General features: G+C 39.0%; 1 protein-coding gene across 4 annotated transcripts in view; it reads left to right on the forward strand.

Moving 5' to 3' along the window:
* The window catches only part of PRIM2 (DNA primase subunit 2), a 338,917-nt gene that overhangs the window by 494 nt on the left and 318,289 nt on the right, over nucleotides 1–20,134 (forward strand). For all 4 annotated transcript variants that reach the window (XM_046006195.1, XM_046006194.1, XM_046006197.1 and 1 more), the window contains exons 2-5: nucleotides 554–715; nucleotides 2,495–2,598; nucleotides 5,551–5,630; nucleotides 6,997–7,117. In XM_046006195.1, the coding sequence (XP_045862151.1) occupies nucleotides 562–715; nucleotides 2,495–2,598; nucleotides 5,551–5,630; nucleotides 6,997–7,117 (459 nt within the window). In that variant the 5' untranslated portion in view covers nucleotides 554–561. The remainder of the gene's footprint in view (nucleotides 1–553; nucleotides 716–2,494; nucleotides 2,599–5,550; nucleotides 5,631–6,996; nucleotides 7,118–20,134) is intronic.

A 20,134-nucleotide genomic window follows, 5' to 3' on the forward strand; every position in this document is an offset into this window, starting at 1 on the left:
TTTTTTTTTATTACTTTTTAAAAAAAAGATTTTATTTATTTATTTGACAGACGGAGAACACAGGTAGGCAGAGAAGCAGGCAGAGAGAGAGGAAGCAGGCTCCCTCCTGAGCAGAGAGCCCGATGTGGGGCTTGATCCCTGAACCCTGGGATCATGACCTGAGCCGAAGGCAGAGGCTTTAACCCACTGAGCCACCCAGGTGCCCTATAACATCTCATCTTAACTCTTGGGACTGCAGAGGTCCGAGGGCGGTGGCACACAGACCTATAGTGAACAGGCAACGTAGCCTCACGTTCATGTTCTTGGAAGTTATGACCACCACCTGCATTTCACCTTGCACACACCGCCCCCACTCTCATGACAGAATTGTAACAGATGTGCTGTGGAGACTCTGGAATATACAGAAGGACATATTACACAGGGACGACCGCTGTTAACATTTTATGCATGTCCTTCAGTTTTTTCCTATGTATGTGAAGTTATTTTTTGCACTTGTTTGTTGTTTTCAACTCTTATTTGCCATTATTTAAACCATTTTATGTTTCCTTACAAGGTAACGAGATGCAGTTTTCTCGAGCAAATTGGAAAAGACAGAGGTTGACAGGTGACCAAAGGAATGTTTGCTACCCTCATAGCCTTCAGTTTTACTTGGAGCCACCTTCTGAAAGCATATCGTTGATCGAATTTGAAAGTTTGGCTATTGATAGAGTTAAATGTGAGTGATACTTGTATTAGAGTTCGTATGTTCTTGAGAACTTGACTTACACTTTCGGGGAACGAATGAGGGTAATTTATTTCCTTCGTTCAATTCATTCAAAAAATATATATATTGAGGGCTTGTTATTTTATTGTACAGTGTATATTTATTGAATGCCACTATATTCTAGCTTGGGTGGGGATTTTCAGATGAATAATGTGATTCTCGTATTTGTTGAAGCTGTATTCTAGTACACAGATACAGGTGTCCAAAATAACCGTAATTTAGTATTTTAAGTGTCTTACTATAGGTTAATAGTAGTGCTTTTAAAAGAGTGGGAGTGACTCAGACTGATTAAGACTCTTTAGATAAGTTGAAATGTAATCCGGACTTTGAAGGATGAGTAGAAATTTCTCAAAAGAAAAGTTTTTTTCAAGCTGAGAAAGTGGACTGTACAGAGGCTTGGAGGCATGAGAGAGAATGTTATATTTGAGGAACAGTGACAAGTTTAGTTTAGGTGGAGAAGAATGGATAACCAAGGGCATTTTGTGCCAAGCTAGTGGTGTAATATCTGGGTGTAAGTATCGTGGGCCTACTTACCGTTTGAGTGCTACTGAAAGGAAGAAATAAGGTAGGCATAAGCGGAAACAAATAATAGCAGTGTCCTCTGAGTTTATGTTCTAGGATATCCTTGTGGGAAAATCAGAAGGTAAGGTACGATGCTGTTAGTCCCTATTGTTAGTGACAATACAGAGAGGGAGCTCTCAGAACCTGATGAATGAAGAGTGAAGACACGGGAGAAAAGGGTTTCAGGAAGCTTAGCAGTGTCAGGTGCTTCATAGAGATTATGGTGATGTTTGAAAAGTGCCCCTTACATTTGGCACTTAAGGAGTGAGATGGTGAGGGCCTGAGCTAAGTCAGTAACAGTGTCAGGGATAGGAAGGGAGCCATTTAAGGGATACTAAGGAGGTATTCCTGAAGGATTTGGTAACTGTTTGGATGTGAGGAGTGAGAGGGCAGGTGGGAGTGGCTGAAATTCCATTCTGGATGATCTGGTGGTTAAAAATTGTGCTAGTGGAGATGGGGATGGCCAGAAGAGGGGTAGGATGGAGGGAAAGAGAATGAGTTTAGTTTGGGATACCATACTGAGGTGCTTACGGGGCATGGGTTTACGTTCAGGATTCATTTTAGAAGGTTTTCATTCTTGAATTATAAAAATGCTTTTCATGATGATGGGAGTAGAGTTCATCTAAGGAAGGAAAGACAAGGTGCTTTGGGAACCTTTGAACAGTTTTGTGGATCTATTCAGGACAGTTCACTTGAATTGTTGAAAGGTTCTGCTTTTTCGCTTTTGTCTTCTTTTCTACTTCATCAGTAAAGGAAAGGCTATTTTTTCTGTTGCGTCTATGCTGAGCAAATGAAGCAAACTGACAGTTCCACATGAGGGATGCAAACAAGGGTGTTTAATTTTTTTTTGTACCCACACACTTGAATTCCCCAACAGTGGTGGCTCAGTACAGCAGTGATGATCCCCCATCCCTCTCCCTCTGAGAATCTCTGGTATTAGATTATGTTATGGGACATGGATATTTTCTGCACATGGATCGAGGTTATTTTCCTAAAAATTTATATAATTTATATAATGTACTTGCAGAAAATAAAGCCTTTATAGTTTGTCATCTTTTAAAAATAAGTAATTATGGGATTGCTATTCAAAGAGTTTGTATTGGGACTTAGTTTTTAAAAATTTTCTTGCATTCATACATTGTTTTCTTCTGTTTTTAAAATATTTTCTAGTGCTAAAAGCAGTTGAAAATCTTGGTGTGAGCTATGTGAAAGGAGCTGAGCCATACCAGAGTAAGTTGGAGAACGAGATAAGAAGGCTCAAGTTTTCCTTCAGAGTAAGTAAAAGTGGGAAAGAGATGTTCTTCAGTTTGTATATATTTATATAGTGAATTTTGGTTGTGGAAAAGATCTCGTATTGGGCACAGGACTTTAAAAAAGACTAATATAGCATAGACTCTGCCTGAAGGGATATCTGTAGTCCACTAGGGGTAATTGGCGTGTAGTGATTATAATACAGCAGGGTTTCTCAACCTCAGGACTACTGACATTTGGGTCTGATAATTACTTGGTGCAGGGAGTGTTCTCTGCATTGTAGGATGCTCAGTAGTGTCTCTGGCTTCTGCCCAGTAGATCTCTCCAGACATTTCCAGATGTACCCCGGACACCACAGCATTGGGGTGCTGTTAGATGTGTGCTCTAGGAACTCCAAGAGCACATATAATTACCCAGCTCACATTGGGGAGGTTTGGGGATGCATCCCAGTTCCAGGTAGTGCTGGAACAGAATCTGGTAGATGTGATCAGATTTTTATTTGGGGAAGATAGCTGCCAACAGCAGATTGAGTGGGCCATGTCTGGTAGGAGGAAAACCAGTCAGCTTAGAAATGATGAGAATGAATTGAATGGGGAGAAGGGGACTGATACTAAGAGATACTGTGAAGGTTGAATGAAAAGATTTTAGTGACAGATTGCAGGGAGAAGGGAGAGAAGAGTTAGGAATGACACCCAGATTTCTGGTTAGGACAACTAGGTGGATGGTGATAGTATTTTGAGAGATGATCTACAGGAGGAGAAGCATTTTTTAGTATATGTGCTGCCGAAGCGAGCACCAGGAGGAGAAGCAAATCTTAGAAAGATGTTGAGTTCTAGACATGAATTTGAGGTGCTCATGGAAGTGCCTAGTGGATAGTTGGATATGCATACAGGTTGTACTTAGGAGACCTCTGGAGTGGAGGTATGGATTTAAGAAGAAAGTTGGTATCATCAGGAGGAGGAAAATATTTGAGTGAGAAGATGATGGTGGACAGGATGTGAAGAATACCAATCTTTAAAGTGAAGTAGAATTGGGAGAGTCTGAGAAGGAGATTGAGAAGGAGCTGCCCGAGAGATAGGAGATCAGCGGAGGTAATAATGGCATGGTAGCCAAGGAAGGCTGGGGTTGACATAATGATTATGATATAAATACTGATACCATAGCAGTTAACAACAGCAAGCATTCATATTATGCTTACTGTATCCCAGAGTTTGTTCTTTTTTTTTTTTTTTTTTTTAAATTTTATTTATTTATTTGACAGAGATTACAAGTAGGCAGAGAGGCAGGCAGAGAGAGAGGAGGAAGCAGGCTCCCTGCGGAGCAGAGAGCCCAATGCGGGGCTCGATGCCAGGACGCCGGGATCATGACCTCAGCGGAAGGCAGAGGCTTTAACCCACTGAGCCACCCAGGCGCCCCTCCCAGAGTTTGTTCTAAGCACAGTACATATTAACCCATGTAATCCAGCTAACAGTCTTATGAGGCAGGTACTATTGTCACCCCTATTTTATAGATAAGGGAATGGAGTTACTGATGAGCTACGTAACTGGCCCAGGCTTATAAGATGGTAGATGGTAGAGCCAAGATTCAAATCTGGACATTTTTGTCTCCCTCATGTTGCCCTTAACTACTTAATTTCAGAAGATTAGGCTCATATAAGATGAATTGTACAGAATCCATTGGATTTATCAGCTTGGTTGGGCCTTGTAGATAGAGGCAGAAGCCAGTGATGGCAATGTTTGGGGGAGAGAGGTGGGTATGGGATATGTACTGTTTTAGGATGGCTAGCTGAAAAGACAGGGAGAAGCAGGTCTGAATACAGAAAAATGTATAGGGAAGAGAGAAGGCATACATACAGAACAGGAGATACTTGAACATGCTTATAAGCTGAGGGAAGAAATCTGGAAGAGAAAGAAGAGGGGAATTTGAAGACACTTTGAGAGAGCCTTTGATAAAGCAAGATCCTAAGGGGGCAAGAGCAGAAGGGTTGCATGGCTTAGGTTTAGGAATTAGTTTATGTAGGAGGAGGGAGAGATCTTTTGGCCACAGAGATGGAAGGGGAAGTAGTACAGTGTGGATGCAGAAGCTTGGAGCTGCAAAAGTTGGCCTGTGGCCTTTAGTTTCTGTAAAGTAGGTGAAATTATCTGTTGAGATAGAAGGGAAAGTGGTGTGGTAGGGAGCTTGGGTCAACTAGTGAAGACTGAAACAGCTTTTCCAAGAGTAAGGAAAGATGATGATGTGTCAAATCCCTGTTCTATTGCTTATAAGTATTATTACCCTGGAAAAATTATATGACATTCCTGTGCCTCAGTTTCCTCATCTTTAAAATAGGGATATAGTAGTGTTTACTATCTCTTACTAATCTCTTACTACTAAGAGATTTTTTTCAAAGGATTAAATGGGTTAATAAGATTAAAAATGCTTATAACAGTGCCTGAGACCTCGTAAGTGCTCAAGACCTGTTTGCTGTCACGGTGTTGGGCTTGCATAAGGATTCCTTAGTGCTTGTAAAAGTCCAATTCATTTTAGAGATTGTGAATTTTTAATATTCCATATTCTCAGTAATTGTGTATTTTTCCCCCAGAAGTTCTGTGTTTTGGGAATAGGACTGTAGAGTGTAGCTGTAGATTTATTTAAAAATCTAAGTTTTGACAAATGGTTAAATGAAAGCAGTTGAGGGCCGATGCAAGAGGTGGTTGAAGAGGTGAGAGCCCTGGGTACGGGGTGCGTAAGAAAGGAGGTTAAGAGGGAAGTTAACAGGAAGAGAGGAGTCCAAATCTGGGAGGTTTTGTTGATGTCAGTTTAGTTCTCAATCTCACTTGATTACTACCTTACGTAAAATGGTAATTATCTTGGAAAGCATATTTATGAAATTTGTTTTTGAAACTTTTACTTTACCATTGGCTTATGCTGACTCTGTGTTTTATACCTCTTATCATTCTAATGCATTTATCTTATCCATGTGTCATTATTTTTAGGAAAACTTAGAGAATGAATATGAACCACGAAGGAAAGATCATATTTCTCACTTTATTTTACGCCTTGCTTATTGCCAGTCGTGAGTACACATTTATGCTCTCACAGTCGAATCTGATATCTTGAGTTGTAAATTGGTACATGGGAAGCTGACATGTGTTGTACTGAACATTGGAAAACTCAGAATAACATCAGAAACTGGCAATTCATGAGTTGAACACATTGTGGTGAATTATTTGAAGCCAGTTGTTTTCTAAAAAATATTGAAAAAAATTCTGTTTTAAAGTTTGCCTGTTGAAACACTTGTTAGCTTCATGGGACAGGTTCTTCACTTGAGATTTGAAGTTGGAGGGGATTTCAATAAGAAAGACTTTTGCTACTGTTTTCCCAGAAAAAAATAGTGGCACTATTTCTAAGAAGTAGTAACTCAAACATGTATTTGGTACAGATTTTTTGAAATTGAGATGTATGTGTTAGTGGCTATTAGATTGAGTGGCCATCGCCTTTGCTAGTTGGTTTGTTATAATATAGTGCCACCCAGAGGGAGAAGGAGTTAGTTGCCTTTTTTTTTTTAACTTTGTTTTTTTCCTGTATTAATTTTGGCTAAATAACATACTCATTGTAAGTTTTTTTTTTCCTGTTTCTTTCTACTAAAAGGCTTATCCAGTGAGAATCTAGAAATTGCTTACTATCACAAGATTATAACTGAAAACTTACTGACTGTGTTTGGTCCTGGAGTTTTTCTTTTGTAAAAAAGCATGGGCAGTTTATGTAGTTTACGAAGTAAATAAATTGCTGACAGTGTGTGAAAGTTACTTTGGAAGGCAGCTATGCTCACCACTATACCACCAACGCTGAAAGTTACTTGTCCTTTGTGTATTTTATGGATTAATATATTTGTATGTTGGCTTTTAAAAAATTGAGGTATACTTGCACATATTAAATTTTGTAAGATTATAAACTATAAAGCTATAAGCAAAGTTTAATTTCAGAGTTTCTCTGATCATAATCTATTCAGAGATAAAGTTACCTTTAAAAAATTTGATGTTTTAAAAAAAAATTTGGTCTGTCTTTGGCATTGATGAAACCCACCTTAGACTGAAGGAATATTCCATTTTCTGATGTAAATGACCATTTTGCAGCTAAATGCAATGAACTATTTTATATTACTTGATAATTAGCTAGGCTTAAGGTATTCTTTATTTGGTTCTTTTAATTTTATATTCATAATACCTCTCCCCATGTTCAGCACACCCCTGGTAGGTTGTGGTCTGTATCTATGCTGTTTATCATAATACAGCGCTTGTATGCTTTTAGCTTCTGTCTTTTGGCATCGCTTGTGTTTGAGTTTTAGTTCATAAAAATTTCTTTGATTTAATAATCAGTGGACTTTTAAAATAATCACTGGGCTTTTCATTTATGATTACCATTTCTTGTGACCATTTCAGTGAGGATCTTAGACGCTGGTTCATTCAACAAGAAATGGATCTCCTTCGATTTCGATTCAGTATTTTACCCAAGGACAAAATTCAGAATTTCTTAAAGGATAGCCATTTGCACTTTGAGGCTGTAAGTATAGTTTTGTATCCATTTTCAATTGTTTTCATCATTCATCCCTTCCTGTTAACCTTAGGTATGAGTATTAATATGTGGAATTCTTTCTCTTTACATTTTCTTCTGAAGTACCTGCCTAAAAGCGTATCTGTTGGTTTTGCACAACAATGACCCTTTCCCTCTCCATGACTAGAAGAAAGGGGATTCCTTAGTACCGAAGTGTCACGTTTAGTAACTTTGTTTAAATATGTGACTTGTGAAAAAAACACACACAAAAAATTAGTTTATAAAGGTTCATCTTTTTTTTTTTTTTTTTAAGATTTTATTTATTTATTTGACAGAGAGAGATCACAATTAGGCAGAGAGGCAGGGAGCAGGCTCCCTACTGAGCTGAGTGCCAGGGAGAGGGAAGCAGGCTCCCTGCTGAGCAGAGAGCCAGATGAGGGGCTCGATCCCAGGACCCCGAGATCATGACCTGAGCCGAAGGCAGAGGCTTTAACCTACTGAGCCACCCAGGCGCCCCCAGAAAAGTTCATCTTTACCATAGTCTTCTAGGCCAAAAATTTAAAGCTAATAATATGTTAAAGAAAACAGAGGGGCGCTTGGGTGGCTCAGTCAATTAAGTGTCTGACTCTTGATCTCAGCCCAGGTGCTGATCACAGGGATGTGAATTCAGTCCCCACATTAGGTTCTGTGCTGGGTGCTGGGCATGGAGCCTACTTATAAGTAAGTAAATGGATAGATGGATAGAAATGAATAGAGACGTGTCCTTGAGAGGATATTTTTTATTCTTTTTTTTTTTTTTAAAGATTATTTATTAGAGAGAGAAAACATGAGCAGGGGGAGGGGCAGAGAGAGAGGGAGAAGCAGACTCCCCGCTGAGCAGGAAGCCCCAAGAGGGGCTCAATTCCAGGACTCTGGGATCATGACCTGAGCTGAAGGCAGACGCTTAACTAACTGAGCCACCCAGGCGCCTCTAAATCTTTGTTTTTTATTTTAAAGTGTTTCAGTGTACTGCCAAGTATAATTTTTTTAAACAAAAACCATGTTTTTTTTTAAACTTTACCATTTAATTATGTAGAGAAGGGTGTACTGTATACTTTTCATAACTGTATAGCTGATCATAACTAATCATATAACTGGTCATAATTGTATAGCTCTATAAAGTATCACAGTGATGATTACCAAAGTTAAGAAATGGAATATTGCTACCACCTGCGCACCTTGTGCCTCCTCTTAGTCACTACCTTCTGTCTCCCACCTAAAATTAGCCACTATCTAATTTCTTATATCTCAAAGTCTTCCTGTTTTTGAACTTTATATAAATAGTATCATACAGTATGTCTTTTTTTCCTCAGCTCTGTTGAGACATAATTGAGGTATAGCATTGTGTAAGTTTTAGGTGTCCAAGGTGATCATTTGATACACGTATATATTGTGAAGTGTTTATTACAATAAGACTAATTAACACATCCTTCACCTCACATAATTACCATTTTGTCGTAGTTATGGTGAGAACACTTAAAATTTACTCTCACGGCAACTTTTAATTATATAATACAGTGTTGTTAACTATAGTCATTGTGATATTATGCTACTGGAAGCTTGTCCTTTTTGACCACTGTCTCATCACCCCCCTCTGCCCAGCTCCTGGCAGTTTACCATTCTGTTCTCTGCTTCTATGCATTTTTTTAGTTGGCTTTTTTAGATTCCACATGTAAGTGAGATCACAGGTATAATATTTTATAATACCTTTATTGAGATAGCATTCACATACCTTGAAATTCACCCTTTTAAAATGTACAACTTAGGGGAAGGGAAAAAAATAAAATGTACAATTTATTGGTTTTTAGTATAATCACAGAATTGTACAACCATCACCACTATCTGATTTTAGAACATTTCATTAACCTAGATTCTAGAAAAGAATCTGAGAACATTTCATTATCCTGCCCATTAGTAGTCACTTTTCATTTTTCCCTCTCATCCCTTGGAAACCACTAATCTGCTTTCTGTCTCTGAATTTGCCTATTCTGTATATTTATATAAATGGAATTCTGTAACTTGTGGTCTTGTTACTGGTTTCTTTCACTTAGCATAATTTTTTTTTTAAAGATTTTAGTTATTTGAGAGAGATTGAGAGAGCATGAGAGGGAGGAGGGTCAGAGGGAGAAGTAGACTCCCCGCTGAGCAGGGAGCCCGAAGTAGGACTTGATCCTGGGACTCTGGGATCATGAACTGAGCTGAAGGCTGTCACTCAACCAGCTGAGCCAGGTGCCCCCTTTTTTATTTTCCACTTAGCATAATTTTTTTTTAGAAATTAAAGTATAATTAACATACAGTGTTGTATTACTTCTAGTATATATATATTTTTAATTTTTTAAAAATATTTTATTTATTTATTTGACAGACAGAGATCACAAGTAGGCAGAGAGGCAGGCAGAGAGAGGAGGAAGCAGGCTCCCTGGTGAGCAGAGAACCTGATACGGGGCTTGATCCCAGGACCCTGAGATCATGACCTGAGCCGAAAGCAGAGGCTTTAACCCACTGAGCCACCAGGTGCCCCTATTTTCATTATATATTTCTTTACAATTCTCAGTGCTTATCACAAAAAAATGTATTCTTTTTTTTTTTTTAAATATTTTATTTATTTCTTTGACAGAGAGAGAGGTCACAAGTAGGCAGAGAAGCAGGCAGAGAGAGAGGGAGAAACAGGCTCCCCACTGAGCAGAGAGCCCGACACGGGGCTCGATCCCAGGACCCTGAGATCATGACCCCAGCCGAAGGCAGAGGCTCAAACCACTGAGCCACCCAGGTGCCCCACAAAAAAAATGTGTTCTTAATCCCCTTATGTATTTCACCCATCTTCCCACCTACCTCCCCTCTGGCAACCACCAGTTTGTTCTCTATATGTGAATATGATTTTTGGTTTGGCTCTTTTTTGTTGTTCTGTTTCTTAAATTCCACATATGAATGAAATCATATAGTATTTGTCTTTCTCTGATTGACTTATTTGACTTAGCATTATATCTTCTAGGTCCATCCATGTTGTTGCAAAGGAAAAGATTGCGTTTTTTTATGGCTGAGTAACATTCCATTGTGTGTGTGTGTGTGTATATATATATATATATATACCACATCTTTTTTATCCATTTGTGGATGAATACTTGGGTTGCTTCTGTATCTTGGCCATTGTGAATAATGCTTTACTTAGCACAATATTTTATTTATTTATTTTATTTTTTTAAGATTTTATTTATTTATTTGACAGACATAGATCACAATTAGGCAGAGAGGCAGGCAGAGAGAGAGGAAGGGAAGCAGGCTCCCTGCTGAGCAGAGAGCCTGATAGCACAATATTTTAAAGTTTCATCCACATTGTAGCAAAAATCAGTACTTCTTTTTTATTGTCAAGTACTATTTCTCTGTTCAACAGATTGATGGACTTTTGTATTGTTTCTACATTTTGGCTATTAGGAATAATGTTGTAGTGAATATTTATGTATAGGTTTTTGTGTGGATATCTTTTTACTTTAGGTATGTATTTGGAAATGGGATTACTATGTCATCGGGTAATTCTGTGTTTAAACTTTTGAGGAACTGCCAAACTTTTTCAAAGTGGCTGCACGATTTTATTTTATTTTTTTCAGCCAAAATATTTGGTTTAATATTTGATGCATCTGAACATTTTTATTGGCATTTCAGGCTTTTCTTCCTTTATCTTCTTTCTAGGTAGTTTTTTTTTTTTATTAAGATTTATTTATTTGACAGATAGGGATTACGAGACCAGTGCTCTAAACCCTGAGCTACGGAGCCTTTGACAGATAGAGATTACAAGTAGGCAGAGAGGCAGGCAGAGAGAGAGAGAGGAGGAAGCAGGCTCCCAGCTAAGCAGAGAGTCCGATGCGGGGCTCGATCTCAGGACCCTGGGATCATGACTGGAGCTGAAGGCAGAGGCTTTAACCCGCTGAGCCACCCAGGCGCCCCGGTAGTTTTTTTTTTTTTTTTAAATTGTGTTGTTAGTCACCATAAAATACATCATTACTTTATGATGCATTGTTCCAAGATTCATTGTTTATGTACAACACCCACCGCTCCATGCAATACGTGCCCTCCTTAATACCCACCACCAGGCTCACCCATCCCTCCTCCTCCTCCCCCCACCGCCGAAACTCTCAGTTTGTTTCTCAGACTCCTTAGTCTCTCTCATGGTTTGTCTCCCCCTCCAATTTACCCCAATTCACTTTTCCTTTCCTTCTCCTAATGTCCTCCATGTTATTCCTTATGTTCCATAAGTAAGTGAAACCATATGATAATTGACTTTTTCTGCTTGACTTATTTCACTCAGCATAATATCCTCCAGTCGCAAGCATGCTGATATGAAAGTTGGGTATTCATCATTTCTGATGGCTGTGTAATATTCCATTGTATATATGGACCATATCTTCTTTATCCATTCATCTGTCAAAGGGCATTTCAGCTGTTTCCACAGTTTGGCTATTGTGGACATTGTTGCTGTGAACATTGGGGTACATATGGCCCTTCTTTTCACTACATCTGTATCTTTGGGGTAAATACCCAGTAGGGCTGCACCATTTTATATCTTACTGGTGTATGATGGTTTTCCTTTCTCCATAGTCTCACCCACAATTGCTGTTATTTATTTTTGAATGTAGCCATCCTAATGGATGTGAAGTATTTTAGTCTTTAATGTCACTGTAAGTGAAGTTATTTCTTTATTTTTGGAATGTTTATCCGAGTGTATAAAATTTCAATTGATATTTGTATATTGATCTTGTATCCTGCAACCTAATGGAACTCTTAATACTAAGAGGTTTTTAGTGGATTCCTTAGATTATGTCTCACAAATAGAGACAAATCTTACTCATTACTTTCCAATATGGGTGCTTTTTATTTCTTTATTTTTGACTAATTTACCTAGTAGAATCTCTACTATAACATTGAATAGAAGTGGCAGTAGTGGACATCCTTGTCTTGTTCCTGATTTCAGGGGGAAAGCATTCAGTCTTTTACTGTGATCTGTGATATTAGGTATGTGTTTTTTTACAGATGTCTTTTCTTCAGATTGAGCAAATTTCCTTCAAATTTTATTTGAGCATTCTCATCATGAAAGGGTGTTGGATTTTGTCTTGTGCTTTTTTTGCACCTGTTGAGGAGGTGATTGTATGATTTTATTAGTATGGTGAGTTACATTCATTGATTTTTGGTCCTGACCTTGATGGATATTCCTGGGATAAATCCCTCTTGGTTATACTGTATGATTGATTGATTGATTGTTTTGAGAGAGTGAGCACACATGCACCAAGGAGGAAGGGGAGGGAGAGGCAGAATCTCTAGCAGATTCCACACTGCGCCACCCAGGTACCCCTTTATGATCCTTTTTTTAAAGATTTTATTAATTTATTTGACAGAGATCATAAGTAGGCAGAGAGGCAGAGAGTGAGAGGGAAGCAAGCTCCCTGCTGAGCAGAGAGCTCGATTCGGGGCTCGATCCCAGGATCGTGGGATCATGACCTGAGCCAAAGGCCGAGGCTTTAACCCACTGAGCCACCCAGGCGCCTCTGTATGATCCTTTTTATATGTTGCTGAATTTGATTTGCTAGTATTTTTTGGAGGATTTTTGTATTTATTAAGGGATATTAGTCTGTAGTTTTCTTGTGATATCATTGTCTAGGTTTGGTATCAGGTAATCTTGGTCTTAGAAGAGCTTGGGAAGTGTGAAGTGTGTCCTGCTCTTCTGGGTGTTTTTTTTTTTTTTTTTTTTTTGGATGAGATTGTGAAGGATTGGTGTTGATTTTTCTTTAAACAATTGGTAGAATTTAACTGGGGAATCTGAGCTTAGGCATCTCTTTGTGGGGTTTTTTTTTTTTTTTTACTTGACAGACAGAGATCACAAGTAGGCAGAGAGAGAGAGAGGAGGAAGCAGGCTCCCTGCTGAGCAGAGAGCCCGATGCGGGACTGGATCCCAGGACCCTGGGATCATGACCTGAGCCGAAGGCAGAGGCTTTAACCCACTGAGCCACCCAGGCGCCCGGGTGTTTTTTTTTTTAAATTTAATTTAATTTAATTAATTAATTTATTTACTTATTATTATTTTTTATTTTTTAATAAACATGTAATGTATTATTAGTCCCAGGGGTACAGGTCTGTGAATCGCCAGGTTTACACACCTCACAGCACTCACCATAGCACATACCCTTCCCAATGTCCATAACCCCACCACCCTCTCCCTCCCCCCGGCAACCCTCAGTTTGTTTTGTGAGATTAAGAGTCTCTTATGGTTTGTCTCCCTCCCGATCCCATCTTGTTTCATTTATTCTTTTCCTACCCACCAAACCCCCCACATTGCAGCTCCACTTCCTCATATCAGGGAGATCGTATGATAGTTGTCTTTCTCCAATTGACTTATTTTGCTAAGCATAATACTCTCTAGTTCCATCCCCAATGTCGCAAATGGCAAGATTTCATTTCTTTTGATGACTGCATAGTATTCCATTGTGTATATATGCACACCACATCTTCTTTATCCATTCATCTGTTGGACATCTAGGTTCTTTTCCATAGTTTGGCTATTGTGGACATTGCTGCTATAAACATTCGGGTGCACTTCCCCTTTGGATCACTACGTTTGTATCTTTAGAGTAAATATCCAGTAGTGCAATTGCTGGGTCATAGGGTAGCTCTATTTTCAACTTTTTGAGGAACCTCCATGCTGTTTTCCAGAGTGGTTGTATTAGCTTGCATTCTGTGGGGTGTTTTAAAGTTACTGGTTTACTCTTATTATAGATCTATCCAAATTTTCTATTTCTTCTTGAGTCAGTTTTGGTAGTTTGTGTTTTCTAGGAATTTCTCCATTCATCTGAATTATCTAATTGATGCATACGTTCATTCATAGTCTTTCCTTATAATCCTCTTTTTTTTTTTTTAAAGATTTTATTTATTTATTTGACGGACAGAGATCACAAGTAGGCAGAGAGAGAAGGAGAAGCAGGCTCCCCGCTGAGCAGAGAGCCTGAAGCGGGGTCGATCCCAGGACCCTGAGATCATGACCTGAGCCGAAGGCAGAGGCTTAACTCATTGAGCCACTCAGGTGCCCCTGGATCATTTTTTTCTAAACAATTTGTCAGAGAGAGAAGGAGAGAGTGTGTGTACAGCATGGGAAGGGGCAGAAGGAGAGGGATAAGCAGACTTCCCACTGAGTGGGGAGCCTGACTCGGGGCTTGATCCTGGAACCCTGAAGTCAGGTGCTTAACCCACTGAGCTACCCAGGCACCTCTTCAATTTCTTTTTTTTAAAAGATTTATTTATTTGACAGAGATCACAAGTAGGCAGAGAGGCAGGCAGAGAAGAGTGGGGGAGCAGACTCTCCACTGAGCAGAGAGCCTGATGGGGGGCTCAATTTCAGGACCCTGAGACCATGACCTGAACCGAAGGCAGAGGCTTTAACCTACTGAGCCACCCAGGTGCCCCTCAATGTTTTTCTTAAGTGTCTAATGATCTTTGGCTTTTTGTTTATGTTTAATATAGAGATACTAAAAAGTGGACTGGAAGATTGGGGTTTATATTTTGTACGTGGAAGTGTGTGAGATACTTATTTACTATTGGGTGTTACTTATTTTCTGAAAAATAATCGGTTGATGACCCCTGCCAAAGTTAATATGTCAAAGGAAGCCTCCAATCTCTTTCCACAGTGATTTATGTCTTAATGCCAACATTCTTGTATCAGAGAGCCAGGAGCCCACCGTTTACTATAGTGATTTATTTCTCTCTCTCTTTTTCTTCATTCTTCATTTTTTGTGTTTGGTGCATCTAATTCATGATTGTTTTCTGTTCCCTGAGATAATATCAGCTCTCTTTTCAGTATCTTTCTCTAGGGATTTAAGTTGTGGTGTCCTCTTCTCCTTTCAATCAGTTAGCACATTTTCATCCTCTTTCCAAAAACACATTGAACTCCCTCTTCCACTATTTTGTTTGTCCTTGGTGGTTTATATTCTTTTTATATCATTATTGTCATTTTCATCTTGTGGAGGTCATGGAAATAAATATTTATATTCAGTTTGCCGTATTTAGTGAGAGTCCTCAATGATCTCAGTAATTATAGTTTTAAATTAGGGGAACAACAATAAAGTGGTTTTTTTGTTTTTTATTTTTTTAGAATTTTTTTAAAAAGATTTTATTTATCTATTTCACAGAGAGCACAAGCAGGGGGAGCAAGGGAGCAAGAAGCAGACTCCGTGCCTAGCAGAGAGCCCGATGTGGGGCTTGATCCCAGGACCCTGGGATCATGACCTGAGCCGAAGGCAGACACTTAGGGCACCTGGATGGCTCAGTTGGCTATCAATAATGTTTTTGAATGTGACTTATTAATAGTGGTTAACAGTCCAGACTCTGGTGTTGTATTTGAGGAGTTTGAATTCCCTGTCTGATGGATATTAGTGTTGGAACTCCTCCCTTCTGATCCTACATGCCTTGCTTGTTATGTCAAGAAAATGTGGTCATGACTACTCTTCACCCAGGCCATTTCTCACAGCTGTGTTTTTTGACAAGCAGCCTTGAGGGATGAAGTAATAACCTTCCTGATATATAGAGGAGACTTGCTTACTGCTTGCTGTAAAAGTGATTGTTTCTCAGTGTTCCTTGCTGTAGTGCAAACCCATTCTACTTGACCATTCATCTGGAATATGTCATGTCCCCCAAAGAACTTGACGGTAAGAAAGACACAGTGTTTTGGTTCTCTTGCTGCTTCTTGTGATAGAGGAGTAATAAAATTTCTTTGTCTCTAATGTAGGAGTCTTTGTCTTGTGTCAGCATCCATTAAACAGTAATAGGCTAACTTTTGACTTAATAGGTAACCTAAAATTCAGTCCCATACTTGACAACCAGCTTTGTCATTTTTTTTTTTTTAAATCTCTGTTTTTTGTTTTTTTTTTGTTTTGTTTTTTTTTAATATTTTATTTATTTGACAGAGAGAAATCACAACTAGGCAGAGAGGCAGGCAGAGAGAGAGGAGGAAGCAGGCTCCCTGCGGAGCAGAGAGCCGGATGTGGGGCTCGATCCCAGGACCCTGGAATCATGACCTGAGCCGAAGGCAGAGGCTTTAACCCGCTGAGCCACCCAGGCGCCCCCAGCTTTGTCATTTTTGAGTAGATTTCCTAATCTGTACTTGTTTCCTCATTTTTAAAATAAGGATAATCCTGGAGTGCTTGGGTGGCTCATTTGGTTAAATGTGTGACTTTTGATATCAGTGTTATGAGATTGAGCCCTGCGTTGGGCTCTGTGCTCAGCATGGAGTATGCTTAAGATTTTTTATCCCCTCCCTCTCCATTCCCTTTGCTCCTCCCCCTGTTCCTGTTCTCTCTCTCTCTCTCCCCTTAAAAAAAGAATAAAATCTTAAAAAAAAAAAAGTATGAGGATACTTTTAATCCTCACCACAGATTCCTGAGTTTTAAATTAGAGTAGGGGTGCCTGGATGGTTCAGTCAGTTAAGTGGCTGCCCTCTGGTCGTGATCTCAGGGTCCTGGGATTGAGCCCTGTGTTAGGCTCCCTGCTCAGCGAAAGTCTGCTTCTGCCTCCCTCCTGCCCCCCGCTCATGCTCTCTCTCTCTCTAAATAAATGAAATCTTAAAAAAAAAAAAAAGTGTATAGAGTTCTTAGTATTGTGCCTGGCACATGTGTTAACTAGTAATATTGTGGTAGATGTAGAGGCAGCAAATGTCTGTATTTGCAGAAGTGTGGGGTTAATTCTGCAATTAAAAAAATCTGTCTTGGTGTTCTGAACCTTATAAAAATCCTAGAAGAGAACACAGGCACTAAGTTTTTTGACATTGGCCGTAGGAACTTTTTTTTTCTAGATATGCCTCCTGAGACAAGACAAATGAAAGCAAAAATAAATTCCACATCAAAATAAAAAGCTCCTGTACAGTGAAGGAAATAGTCAACAAAACTAAAAGGCAATCTGTGGAATGGGAGAAGATATTTGCAAATGACATATCTGATAAAGGGTTAGTATCCAAAGTATATAAAGAATTTATAAAACTGAACAGCACTGGGGCGCCTGGGTGGCTCAGTGGGTTAAAGCCTCTGCCTTTGGCTCAGTCATGATCCCAGGGTCCTGGGATCGAGCATCGGGCTCTCTGCTCAGCAGGGAGCCTGGTTCCCCCTCTGCTGCCTCTCTGCCTTCTTGTGATCTCTCTCTGAAATAAATAAAATCTTTAAAAACAAAACAAAACAAAAAACAACTGAACAGCACCCCCCTGATAATCTAATTAAAAATGGGCAGAAGAATGAACAGACATTTCTCTTAAAAAAACCGTATAGATGGCCAACAGACACATGAAAAAAATGTTCATCATCACTTACCATCAGGGAATGCAAGTCAAAACTACAATGAGATGTCACCTCATACCTGTCAGAATGGCTAAAATCAAAAACATGAGAAACAGCAAGTGTTGGTGAGGCAGTGGCTGTGGACAAAGGGGAACCTTCTTACACTGCTGGTGGGAATGCAAACTGGTGCAGCCACTCAGGAAAACAGTATAGAGGTACCTCAAAAAGTTAATAGAACAAGCCTAGGTGATCCAGCAGTCACACTACAGGGTATTAACCCAAGGAATACAAAAACACTAATTCAAAAGGATAAATGTACTCCTTTGTTTGTTGCAGCATTATTTACAATAGCCAAACTATGGAAGCAATCCAAGTGTCCATCGATAGATGAATGAGTAAAGAAGATTTGGTATATATAGGCAATGGAATATTGTTTAGCCAACAAGGAGAATGAAACCTTGACATTTGTAATGACTTGGATGGAAGTAGAGAGTATTACGCTAAGTGAAATAAGTCAGAGAAAGACAAATACCATATGATTTCACTCATGTGTAATTTAAGAAACACAACATGAGTAAAGAGAAAGAATAAAGAAAGGCTTAACCATAGAGAACAAACTGATGGTTACCAGAGGAGAGGTGGGTGGGTGGGGGGTAGATTGAATAGGTGATGGGGATTAGGAATGCACTTGTGGTTATGAGCACCAGGGAATGCATGGAAATGTTGAATCACTATATTATACCCCTGAAATTAATATAACACTATGTGTTAACTAACTGGGATTAGAAAAGAACTTAAAATCTATTTTGGGTCTTATTATTATAGGGGAGTGGAATTTATGGCACATACAGGCATACTTTTAACAAGTGTCTTGGCAGTCATGATTGGCTATTAATATTACTCTGGTTGCTTCCAGTCTGCTATAATTTCTGTATTTATATTCAGTTTCATTCTGCAGGTCATTTGAGGTACATTATAATAAACATGTATTAAAGTAAGATGTAGAAATATGGATAAGATTGGAAAATTGAATGTAGGGAAGATTAATGCCTGCATTTGTTTGTCACTGGGGACCCTATGCAGTTTTTTTTTTTTTAAAGATTTTATTTATTTATTTGACAGAGATGACAAGCAGGCAGAGAGGCAGGCAGAGAGAGAGGAGGAAAGCAGGCTCCCTGCTGAGCAGAGAGCCTGATGCGGGGCTCTATCCCAGGACCCTGGGATCATGACCTGAACTGAAGGCAGAGACTTTAACCCACTGAGCCACCCAGGCGCCTCTCCTATGCAGTTTCTAAAGGGAATAATAACTTTTGGCTTCTTGTGTGACTTTTTGTTTTTTTAGTTTAGTGATTCGTAGTTGGGGGATAGGATGCGAATAGTCCTCCTAGGGGGTTGATCAGAACCTTGGCTGGAGGTGTACAGAGTATAAAAAAACATTTTTTGTTTTTGAAATAGTGTGGAATGTAAAACTTGATCAAGTATTTGTAGCTGATGCTGATTCATGGAGGAAAGAAAAGAGAGAGCATTGCAGGGGCTTGGCAGAAAACCCATTCCTGTGATAGACTGTACCACTTTACTGGCAGAAACCTTTTTCCTTTTTCTGGTATACTCTCATGGCAACTGATAGAAGTAAACGAGGCACTTGAATTCAGGTGTTTTTGATTAGCTTGACTGTAGCTCCCTGTGGCTCTTCCTTCCCATTTCCCAACTTTTACCATTTAATTAATGGGAATATGCACATTTTTCTTCTTCACTTTGATTGGAATATTTGGTTTGCATTTGAAACTTTTGTGCTAAAACAGATGTCAGTGATGCTTTTAGACTCAAGGGAAAGCAAGAGTTAGGGTAAAGTTATTAATATTTATAGTATAAGCTTGTCTCTGATGAGTAATAGATTCTTCTGCCCAAGTTGAGGCAGAGGGAAATAGTGGGGAGTAGAGAGACACAAGGCCATCTTGGCTTACATGTTACAGAAGCTGGGTTGCTGGCACACACACCTTAGAGTCTACCTGGGCTCTATGTTTGTATACATTTATCTTTCAGATTCATTAAAGCAGCAATGACTTTTTTTTTTTTTAAGATTTTATTTTTAAGTAATCTCCACATCTTGAACTTACAACCCTGAAATCAAGTCACACGCTCTACCAGCTGAGCCACCCAGGCACCCTGCTACATTGACTTTTATGTCTATCTCATTCTGTAAAATAAATGTATTTTTATGTTAGAAGGAGATGCAGTGTTACAACTAAATTGCATTGTGTTTGCTTTGATGGAGAAATATGTACAGAAAAAGAAATAATTAATTCCCCCCCCCCAAGAAATAATTAATTTCTTTGCAAGGTTTTTTTTTCTTAAATTTTTTTGTTGTTTGCCATAGTTGATGTAATTTTATTGAATAAAATTTTGAAGGAGGTGAATGAGGCCAGTTATCAGACTGGGATTCTTGCATTGTGTTTCTTGTTCTGGCTGTGTTTTGAAAATTTGGCTTTTGTAGTCTGTGTTTGGGTTTTTAGTGGATAGTAGCTCCTGAATCTTTAAGATATATAACATAAAACCTTAATGTGAAGTATTCAGAAAGGAAAAACTGTTATTTTTCATTCTTGGATTTATGTGTAAATAATTTGTATTTTAAACCCGAAATTTCTAGGAAGGAGTAGAAATGCTGTCTTTGGGGGGTATTTTGGAT

The sequence above is a fragment of the Meles meles genome, chromosome 5 (assembly GCF_922984935.1).
Source record: "Meles meles chromosome 5, mMelMel3.1 paternal haplotype, whole genome shotgun sequence".
Lineage (NCBI taxonomy): Eukaryota > Metazoa > Chordata > Mammalia > Carnivora > Mustelidae > Meles > Meles meles.